Source organism: Gymnoscopelus braueri, assembly GCF_963280865.1.
Source record: "Gymnoscopelus braueri genome assembly, chromosome: 10".
Classification (NCBI taxonomy): domain Eukaryota; kingdom Metazoa; phylum Chordata; class Actinopteri; order Myctophiformes; family Myctophidae; genus Gymnoscopelus; species Gymnoscopelus braueri.
Window position 1 is genome coordinate 17,220,769 of NC_137611.1, and position 11,396 is coordinate 17,232,164.

At 43.8% G+C, this 11,396-nt stretch overlaps 3 protein-coding genes across 3 annotated transcripts; 2 read left to right on the plus strand and 1 right to left on the minus strand.

Annotated features, from left to right (window-relative positions):
• Nucleotides 1–7,669: 7,669 nt before the first annotated feature.
• LOC308093997 (histone H2B-like) lies at nt 7,670–8,073 on the plus strand (the record flags this gene model as incomplete). The annotated part of the gene is made up of 1 exon (XM_080440413.1): nt 7,670–8,073. The coding sequence occupies exon 1, from the start codon at nt 7,699–7,701 to the stop codon at nt 8,071–8,073; it is 375 nt and encodes a 124-aa protein (XP_080296539.1). The 5' UTR covers nt 7,670–7,698.
• Nucleotides 8,074–9,061: 988 nt separating this feature from the next.
• On the minus strand, nt 9,062–9,445 carry LOC308093989 (histone H2A-like; the record flags this gene model as incomplete). Its single annotated transcript, XM_080440405.1, has 1 exon — nt 9,062–9,445. The coding sequence occupies one exon, from the start codon at nt 9,443–9,445 to the stop codon at nt 9,062–9,064; it is 384 nt and encodes a 127-aa protein (XP_080296531.1).
• A 428-nt stretch (nt 9,446–9,873) lies between these two features.
• LOC308093978 (histone H3.2) lies at nt 9,874–10,419 on the plus strand. Its single transcript, XM_080440394.1, has one exon. The coding sequence runs from the start codon at nt 9,883–9,885 to the stop codon at nt 10,291–10,293; it is 411 nt and encodes a 136-aa protein (XP_080296520.1). The 5' UTR covers nt 9,874–9,882; the 3' UTR covers nt 10,294–10,419.
• The last annotated feature ends 977 nt before the right edge of the window (nt 10,420–11,396 follow it).

Consider the following 11,396-nt stretch of genomic DNA (forward strand, 5'->3'; position numbering starts at 1 on the left):
GTAGCCAAGACACCAGGTGTAGGTCTCTTCTGAACAATCAGTGTTTTTCTCACCTCACCACATCTAGACACACATCACCACCACATCAGAGAATTGTACACATAGCAATAGGGATCCTTAAAGTTCTGTAAAGCTGAGAAACATCCCATGTAGGCTTCATTTTACCTCATTTATCTCATACCACGCAGAAACTACAAATGATACATTTCACATGCATGAACTGAGCCAGACAAGCAACTTTTACAAAAAAATCTTACTTTATAAAAATCTTATTTTATTTTTTTTCAGAAAATAAAAAGTGTGAGTGAAAACAAAGAGGTCTGATTTTTCTTAAATTAGTGAGAGGGGTGAAACTGAGCTCTGGACTTCAGTACACTTGCCAGGTCTGGTGTGAAAGCAGTGGTTGATATGCACATAGGTGGGGGTCAGTTAGTCTGGACCTCACGCGGCTCTTGTTCATTACCGAGAATGTCTGCTCACACAAATATGTAGAACCGAACAAGCTCAGCATTCTCTTTGCAAATGTTCGCATTTCTGGGTATTTACCAGCTGTCTGTAAAAGTCCACAAGTGCGAGATGCTGCTGTCGGCTGAGCTGTCGGCTGTCCCTCATCAATTGCATCTCAATTAGCTCCAACTGCAGTTGAGGCGGGACAGTGTCGGGGTCCACGGAGAATGGAGATGAGAATAGCAGCATGTCGTTGTCCATAGCAAAAAAATCCTGAAAGCGCCCTCTGAACTCATCAGAAAGAGATGTAATGGCTGCTGCATACTTCCTCCTGGTTTGCACACCAGAATTCCCAAGGACCTCACGCAGTGCAGGGAAATGTGAGGTGTTGGGCTCCGTCTGTTACAGGTGTCTGTGGAATAGTTTGAGCTTGTTTCCAAAGGCCTTGATGTGTGCGTAAAGCTGGCTCACAACGGCATCTTTCCCTTGTAGGCTGATGTTTAGTACATTCAGGTGGTTTGTTATATATCGACCAAGAAACCCAAATCTGACAGCCAGTCTGGATCTGACAGTTCTTGCATAGGGTGTCCCTTGTCCGTCAAAAATTGCCCAATTTCCTCCCTAAGAGAGAAAAAGCGCTGCAACGCTGTCCCTCGGCTGAGCCATCTCACGTCGTTGTGGTAAAGGACGTCTCCATATTCTGCATCCATGTCCAGCAGGAACTGCTGAAATTGACGATGATTCAGCGCCTTGGAGCGAATAAAGTTTATAGTCTTTGCGACCGGTTTCATCACATGATCAAATGTATTAAGGCACTTAGCGCAGAGCACCTGTTGGTGAATTATACAGTGTAATTTAACTGCGCTGCCTCCCTGTTCAGTGACTTTGTTACATATCCGTGTGGCTAATCCCCTTTGATCACCCGCCATGGCTGGTGCGCCATCAGTAACGATTCAGCTGATTTTACTCCATGGAAGTTTCATGTCATCAACAGCTGAACAGAGAGAGTAAAATAAATCCACTCCTCTTGTCTGTTCTTTTATACCTTGGAGATCAAGCAGCTCCTCCGTTATGTTCATGTCATTGTCAACTCCCCTCAAAAATATAAGTAACTGGGCGGTGTCAGACCTGTCTGTGCTTTCATCACAGGTTATTGAAAAAAAATCTAAATTCACTCCCTTGTCACCCACTTGTCTCTTAATGTCTGCTGGTATTTCTTCAATTCTCCTGGCCACGGTGTTTCGAGCAAGACACATATTAGCAAACTCTTGTTTCTTTTCGGGGCAAATGTTATCCACTGCCTTCATCAAGCAGTCTTTAATAAACTCGCCTTCTGTAAAAGGTTTGCACTGTTTGGCAATTAACATCGCCACTTCGTAGCTTGCTTTGGTGCTGTTTTCATTTGAATCCCGAGCTTGGGTGAATGTCTGCTGTTGAGAAGCCAGGCCAGACTCTAGCTTTTTTTAATTCTTCTCTCTGTTCGCTCCCTGTTAACTTGTCATGTGTCTGATAATGTCTCTTCACATTGTATTCTTTAACAACGCAAACGTGCTGTGTGCAAATTAGGCACACACATTTGTTTCTGTATTCAGTGAAAAAATATTCTAATTTCCACCTCTCCTGGAAGCCCTTTTCATCAACCTTCCTCTTTTGGTGCAGTTGCCATTGCTATTGCAGGCTGCCTGGCCTTCCAGTATTACGCAGGCAGTAAACACGCAGCATTTTCATGACCGCATTCGGGACATAGTGTGAGGGTCACGTGGTGTGGCCCGGGTCACATGGTCACAGCCAGAGCGAGTGGAGACCGCTAAGAGAGCTAGAGAAGGTGCTGCCATCCTGAGGGGAAGAAGGAAAATGCTACTTTCACTTGGGCCGTTCATAATACAATTTAGGAATGAAGCCACAGGCCGTATAAAATTTGTCCTCGGGCCGCAAATGGCCCGCGGGCCGGACTTTGGACACCACTGACCTATAACCATCTGTGGATGTCGACATCAACGGCATAAAGAACGTTGTCCCAGTAGTCCCCTGTGACGGTAGTCAAGGAATTGCCGGCATACTGTATTCTCTTACAATTCAGTAACTGGCAAACATTTCTTCAAAACTCTTCGTGGTCAATAATCATGATACAATTGTGAACCATGATCCTGCCTGAAAAAAAAAAAAAGGTTGTCAACAGTGCTCTGAACCCGTGTCACCAGTACAGTTATTGATTACATTACATTTAGCAGACGCTTTTATCCAAAGCGACTTACAATAAGTGCATTCAACATAGGTGGGGAACGAAAACTACGACTTGATGAATGAAGGGATCATTGTAAACAATGATCATTTTGTTTATGGTAAGCTTTATTTATTTTATTCATTCATTCATTCATTTCATGGTGTTTTCTTTTTGTTCCTGTTGTCATGGCTGCCAGTTCCCACCTGATGTTGTGTGGGAGTCCCGACTGCTGCAGACCATACTGAATAACTGCTAGCTTGCATACCGTCTTCAGACTAGGACTTAAGTCTAAGATCTGGTCTCTGTATCCTCCAAAGAGGATACGATCTCCTACCGTGCAACACCACCTAGCAGAAAGACAATCCAGGCTTCTCCCCTTGGGCTCAACCGTCTGCCAAGAAAAGGTCTTAGAATTTAACTTCCACAGATCATTGAACTTCCGAACGTCATATGCCATTCTGTGGACGGAACCACCAAATATGTACAGCTCTCCATTGTACGCGAAAGCTAAATGACCACGCCGTCCTTCTGGAAGAAGCTGTGCAGAAGATGTGTTCAGCCAACAGTTGGTCTCTGTGTCGAACACATTAATGTTGTTGTAGTATTCCGCCTCTCCCCCATCGCCCCCAAATACAAACATCTTTGTCCCGATGACGGTGGCAGAGTGACGTTCTGAAGCAAGTGGCGGAGTGCCTCTGGTGTTAATTAAAGACCAAACCATTGTACAGGTGTCCAACTTGTAGATGTTATTAGTAAATCCTGTTAGCTTGTTGTATCCTCCATACACGTACATGACCTTCACCAAGACACGGGCTGAGTGGCCGACCCTCGTTGCAGGAACAAACCCAGAAATATTGGGCTTTAACCATCTGTGGGTGTCGACATCAAATGCATAAAGAACGTTGTCCCAGTAGTCCCCGCTGACGGTATAAGCCCCAGAATCTCCGACATCCTGTATTCTCTTACAATTCACTGCACCCCCCCAGATGTAGATGATAGATTCTACCAGCACAGCTGTGTGGCCCCAGCGCATGGAGGGAACCTCAAGAGGACGTCTTCCTCCTCTTTTGGGGGTCACTGGGGGAAACTTCATCCAGAGTAAAGTCACTGTGTCTAGGACGGTCACATCATTCTGATCCATGGTGTAGGATGTGTTGTTAAAGTACCCTCCGAAGTAGTACACCTTGTCCCCCACTGGTTCAGCAGCACAAGCAAGCAAGTGTCCCTCTGGTATTATTTCCGGATGCACCGGACCTCTTTTCATGGGCAACGTCCAGCACAACATTCTCTCTCTCTCTCTCTCTCTCTCTCTCTCTCTCTCTCTCTCTCTCTCTCTCTCTCTCTCTCTCTCTCTGTCTCTGAGTTCCTCGCTGTATTTGTGTCTCTCTCAGCCACTCTACATATATTCCCCAATAGATGTCTAGATTCTCTGTTATGGATGTGTGCATCTTCTTATATAAGTTGACCAGAGCTCTATTCTGATGTCACACACAACACAAACCATTTGTTTGTCAGTGTGTCCTGGACATAATTATGCATCCACACTGGTAGTTACAAAGTTACAAGCTACCATTCATTTTCAGTGCAAGCCAGCGACATGAAGATACAAAGTGACACCCGACATTTGTAGCTGCTACAAAAATCTACAAAGCTACCATTAAAGTTGAGCTGGTTGCAGCTACAAGGGCTCCCTCTGTCGCGCTTCTTCCCCATCCACGTCCATTCTATGGAAGAAAGTCAAAACATGTTTCGCATGCTTTACGTGAAATGTGATGTTTAACAACACTGGTCTCTACTGTCTTCATACACAGGCAGAGGAAGAGAGTGAAGGTAGAGCAAAAGAACAAATGGTTGAAGAATGTCCTTTAGAGGTCAGGGAGGAGCTAAGGCTCTTGGCCGCATAGCAGTGCGTTCCCGACATGCATGGTCCCAAATAGGCCGGCCTAGAATAGTCCTACAATCTGTAATCAGCATGGCCCAGGTTATTGTGTGGTTGAAGGAGGCTCTCTTGAAATAGGTTCCAAAGTGACGCCTTTTACTGTAGATTGTCAGTGTCATATGACAGATTACTTGGAGGCCGGTCTATGACGTCAAATATATGATCAGTACTGTGACGTCAGCACTGTGTGCCTGTCTATATCAGTACCCAGCATCGACCAGGTTATTGTGCGGGTAGAATAGACACAAAGTCACAATGTATTTTGAAGCCAGTTTTGACATCAGCCCATCTACGATGACAGCAATCTATGACGTCAACATTGATATCAGTGTTGTGACATCTGGCATGTCCATATTTGGGCATTATATCTACTATAAGGTTCAATTGTATGTTGGGGCGGGGTGTTATCTGTGTGTCTACATTATGCCCAACTATCTCTATGTATCTGTCTGTCTGTCTGTCTGTCTGTCTGTCTGTCTGTCTGTCTGTCTGTCTGTCTGTCTGTCTGTCTGTCTGTCTGTCTGTCTGTCTGTCTGTCTGTCTGTCATTTCTAAAATATATTTTTTTGTTCTCTTGTGTTTCAGTCCGAACAGAAATATTTCCAGTACAGCGTTTGGACGGTACGTATCATCCACACACCTACACACTGTGTGAACAGAGGGGATTCTTGCCATTGAAAGTTCTTGCAAGCCAAATATTCAACAAGATCTGTGAATACTGCGATCCCTGTTTTAACCACTTAAAGGGATAGTTCACCCCCAAAAAGACTTTTTTTCTAACGATTAGTCACCCCATGGAGACTTGAATTTATGGATATCTTTTTGCTGAAAATAGCAAATCGACAAGCTCACAACGTAGTCGCGCTGCGTACACACACGTACACAGACACAGACACACACACACACACACACACACACACACACACACACACACACACACACACGCATGCACGCACGCACACACACACACACACACACACACACACACACACACACACACACACACACACACACACACACACACACACACACACACACACACACACACACACACACACACACACACACACACACACACACACACACACACACACACACACACACACACACACACACTAATACAAACAAAATAAAAAAAATAAAAAAACACAATAGAGAGCCGCTGAGATTTAAACATTTTTTTATGTGATATAGCCTACTATACATTTAAAGGGATATTTCACTTTTTGAAATCGTCTTTTTTTAATTTATTATTGTACTCTACGTCTACTCTACTCTAGAACCGGGTAGTGTTTGCGCACTTTATAAGGGCCTAACTGTTATCTTGTATACCTGTATTTTTATGGTTGTAAGGAACTATGTCTCATATAGCCTATTGGCTGACACTGTATCTAGTGGCAAGCCTTTGTCCCTATCACCCCCACTGTTTCTCTCGCACAAGCACATCCAATTCAAATTAGCTTTTATTGGCATGAGAAAACATTCAAAAGTACTTACATTTTTATCCTGAATAATTGACAGGTGAAATTCAATAAAGCACCATTAAAAAAAAAACATATATACAATTGTAATTGACCTTAATGACAGCATCTTCACCATTTTTGATTGATTGAATACTTTATTAGCAGTTTGCAAAGAAAAAGCACGGGCAAGCACAGTTCAATACAAGGTCTGCAAATATACAATACTATGCAAAAACATCATAGAAAACGAGTAGTACGTTCTGTAAGTGCTATTTTAGAGAGTAAAATTTGACTGTAGCTACATTATCAAGTGTTGTAATCTGTATTTGTCATAGGAATATGACAATATACAGGAACACTGTGGAATAAGGAAACAAGGAATACAATTTAAGCCTCTAATGCAGTGTAATAACTTAGACATGTAAGAGAACACCTTCATTCACTTAAAGTAGATGCAATATTCAATATTCCTCAGTTTGACATTTTCTGGCATGTTCTGTGCAGAAATGGTGCACATGTCTTTTCCAATAGCTACAAACCAACATGACTACAAAATGTAAGACACTTCTTGCCAACCCCATTGTATCATTAACCCCACAATTCTCAATACACAATGTTGCTATGATATATGAATAATACAAACAACACACCATGCTGCCAGTGTACCAGGTTCTCTATTTTGGCATAGAAGAAGATAATCATGTTTACACATGATCGATTAATAATAATTCATTAACTAATTGATATCAATCAGCCTGAAGAGCTAGAATCAGGTACCAACATGAGAACATCAACCTGAAAAGCTGAAGATCAATAATTCTATATCACACCCACATACAAGATGCATGTTATTAAAATGTTTACAAAATATATACCAGCATTTTCACATTAAATCAAGATTTTTGATGCAGATCGACAAGCTCTCATGAGCTTGTCGATCAGCTGTTTTCAAACAGCTGATAGGGTTTTTAAGTGGTTAAAGTGATGTTGGTGCTATTCAACTAATTTGGCTAGGGAACCCCTTCACGGACCCCTGGGGGTCCCCGGGCCCCACCTATATCATCATGGTTACCAATGATGAGCAATATTCAACAAATAATAATATATATATATATATTTTTGCTGTTAGTAATGTATTGACAATAAGAAGTGTATTAGTGTGTTATATACAAAACATTCTGGGCACTAAAACAGAGTGCACACCACCAGTCTCCACATTATTGGGAATATTTAGGCCCCTCCTGGAATGAATAGACAGATAGATATAAGCTATTGTAGACCTTTATTGATCCCCATGAGGAAATGTGGGTGTCAGAGCAGCAACAGTAGTAAGCATGACACACTGTATATAGTTTAAAGATCAAAGCAGAAACATAACAATAACCAAATGACTTTTGCAACAAATTATACATCCCTCATTACACGTCCCTCAAAATGTTACAGGGACAATGGAGCATACGAGCGGGAAAACATTATGCAGAAGCAAAGACACCACCCTCTTTGTGGCAAGATCAGCCAATCCTATGCTGGGAGTCACACACTAGATTTGCATGGCTCTGTATAAATACTGGTGGGATATATTGCTGTGAATTCATTCTTCGCCACTAGTCATCGAATATCGTCAAAATGCCTGAAGTTGCTAAGCCAGCGCCCAAGAAGGGCTCCAAGAAAGCCGTCACCAAATCCGCCGCTAAGGGCGGCAAGAAGCGCAGAAAGTCCAGGAAGGAGAGCTACGCCATCTACATTTACAAGGTTATGAAGCAGGTCCACCCTGACACCGGTATCTCCTCCAAGGCCATGGGCATCATGAACTCCTTTGTCAACGACATCTTTGAGCGCATCGCCGGTGAAGCCTCCAAACTGGCCAACTACAACAAGAAACGCACCATCACATCCAGGGAGATCCAGACCGCCGTCCGCCTGCTGCTCCCCGGTGAGCTGGCCAAGCACGCCGTGTCTGAGGGCACCAAGGCTGTGACCAAGTACACCAGCTCCAAGTAAACTGTTAGTCTGCTACGAAAACAACGGTCCTTTTAAGGACCACCCACATTTTCAAGAAAGAGGGTCTAAATGCCCAACCACAGAGCCTGCCCGCCAAACCGTTTAGTTAAGTTGACAATTGTCATTCATCAGATATTGTTTGATGACAAGCAGAGCCGACATGGTGAGTAAAGGACCATGAGTAACTAGGAATAGATGAAACCTGGCATCTGTGACGCAGTACCTCGTGGTTAAGCTATATAAAAGTGGCCAACCTGCGATATACACAGTGCAGAATTAAGTATCAAAGGATAATTTAATCCAACTAAATGGCAGCAAAATGGAATAAGAAGCATAGGCAATCAGAGGATTATTTAGTAAATATAAATTAATGGTTGCTCTGAATAGGCAGGGTCCTTTGTAATGTTTGTATGAACACATTAAACGTTTTGGCTGAAGGGACCATCAACATATATATTGTGAATTGGATGACTTAGTTATCAAATATGTAGTTATTCTTCCACTTGAGCATCTAACATTTGTCCTCGCGTCATTATTTTGTCTATTGTCACAGGCCTGCTTTTGAAGTCTGCTGGCAACTATTTAGTATTAGCTATTACAGCAGCTTCACTACACTAGCAGAAAATACATAAGAGTTAGTGAATGGCCCACAGAGCGCCATAAAATCTGACACGTTGATTGCGTACTGTTGACATTATGCAACCTGATGTATATTCTTTGCTGTGAATTTACATTTCTGTTTTGTACTTCTGTTGGGATGACAATCTAAAGTTCACATCGTGCTCCAATACTTGATTAAATACAATTAGGTTGAAGGGGGGGGGGTAGTAAACATGCAACTAGTCTTGTCACGATATTAAAGAAACATAGTTCCCCATATAAATGTATAAATCATGATCGCAATCGAGGGATTTGACTCATTATGTTGAAACAGTGGGTGGCTCTTAAAAGAGCCTTTGTGGGGTTTATTCAGTCGAATGAAGTGGATTTATTTCTTGGCGGCTTTCTCGGTCTTTTTGGGGAGCAGGACAGCCTGGATGTTGGGCAGCACACCACCCTGAGCGATGGTCACTCCACCCAGCAGTCTGTTGAGCTCCTCGTCGTTGCGGACGGCCAGCTGGAGGTGACGGGGGATGATGCGAGACTTCTTGTTGTCACGGGCAGCGTTTCCAGCCAACTCCAGGATCTCAGCGGTTAGGTACTCAAGGACAGCCGCCAGATAGACCGGGGCGCCGGCACCGACACGCTGGGCATAGTTGCCTTTGCGCAGCAGCCTGTGAACACGACCGACGGGGAACTGGAGCCCGGCACGAGATGAGCGGGTCTTGGCCTTCGCCCTGGACTTCCCTCCGGTTTTGCCTCGTCCTGACATTTTTCTGCTTTCTTTCTTGTGTTAGACTACGAAGAAATGTGCTGGAGGATAGGAACACGAAACCATTTATATCTTCAACTCAGCGCTGTCTGCGTGCGCCCCACCAATCATAAAAATGAGTGAGAGCGCGGGGTGAGTGTGTATGAGCGCCCCTCCAATCACTACTAGTGGCGTGGACGGTTCCTCCCAGAGAAGGAGGTTCCTGACCATGAATGAGAGCGCGGGCTGACTGTGTATGAGCGCCCCACCAATCAGCACTAGACTCGTGCCGTGATCGGTTTCTCCCAGTCTAAACTGTGGTTCCTCCCCAAACAAGGAGGTTCCTGACCAGAGACCAATCAGAGAAAGACGGCGTCTCAGAGCCGTTGAGATAAAGAGCAGGAGTTTGCGCTTTGTCCGTCACATATTTGACACTACAGAATCAGACAGAGAGAAAGATGGCAAGAACCAAGCAGACCGCTCGTAAGTCCACCGGTGGCAAAGCCCCAAGGAAGCAGCTCGCCACCAAGGCTGCTCGCAAGAGCGCACCGGCAACTGGTGGAGTGAAGAAGCCTCACCGTTACCGTCCCGGTACAGTGGCTCTTAGAGAGATCCGTCGTTACCAGAAATCTACCGAGCTGCTGATCCGCAAGCTGCCCTTCCAGCGCCTGGTGAGGGAGATCGCCCAGGACTTCAAGACCGACCTGCGCTTCCAGAGCTCCGCTGTCATGGCTCTCCAGGAGTCAGCCGAGGCTTATCTGGTCGGTCTGTTTGAAGACACCAACCTGTGCGCCATCCACGCCAAGAGGGTGACCATCATGCCCAAAGACATCCAGCTGGCCCGCCGTATCCGTGGAGAACGTGCTTAAACTTATCTGATATTGTCACTATCCCAAAACGGCTCTTTTAAGAGCCACCCACTTATTTCTGTAAGAGATTTCCCCTTATTAAAACCGTTAGCCAAGCCGTTATGGCTGTAATTATAGCAGGGAAAATCAACTTGAGTGTATATGAGTTCATAATATTTTAGGGGGCCGTTAGTGTTTTCCCTCCAAAATTACTTTGGAAGTTGTAATGTAATTCCCATAATGGTCTGCTCTACTGGGCTATTTGATTAGTGATGGGGTTCTCTCCGCTCCATCGCTAGTCCTTGGTAAACACAACATAAAACAAATGATTGATAAAGGAGTATAGAGCCCTCCAAATAACATTATTTCCCCTGCTATCCCAATGCGTGATAGGGCCACGTTTATGTTTTTCAATAAAAAAAATGTATATAGCCTATACATATATATATATAGTGAAAAATAAAATCAGTCATCAGGACCATGGATGTGTGGGTTTTCAATGAGTATATATGCTCAATTGAGTTATAATAATGGGGTTACGACAACTGCATTAAGGGACACAGACAGACGGGTACAACGGGAGTCGGTCGGGTTATCTGCTAACGGTCATTGCATGAACAGGTGGGGCTGGGGCATGACGCATTCCCCAACTGCCATTGTTCCCGAGTAGGCTGGCCAACGGTCTAATTAACAGGCATATTACAATGACCAGAGGTGGACATTTTGTCTGCAACAGTAGAAAACACTGCATTCACACTGTTACTTCTTCACTAAAAATGAAAATAAAACCATCCTTGAGGATTTCGATCCCGTCACACATGCATTATTGTCCCGTTACATCAGCAAATGGAAAGAACACCAGAATGTAAGGAACCATTAACAATATTTGGATATGGAATTGCATAACAATTCTTTGTTGTGAGTGGGCCCTAATCTGTTGTGAAATAAACAATTTTTCCAAGTCTGCATTTAAAGTTAAATAAATATGAGAAGAATTAATTAGTAACTGGTCCTGGTAGAAAAGTAATCTAAGCCCAACACCAGAACCCCCCCCCCCCCTAAACTGTTTACTGGGCATATACGTTTATTGCTATAGTGTTGATGATGTCTTGAATATCGTTGTA

What these genes read in the sequence shown, in the direction of transcription:
- LOC308093978 (XM_080440394.1), top strand. Translation starts at nt 9,883, where the DNA reads ATGGCAAGAACCAAGCAGACCGCTCGTAAGTCCACCGGTGGCAAAGCC.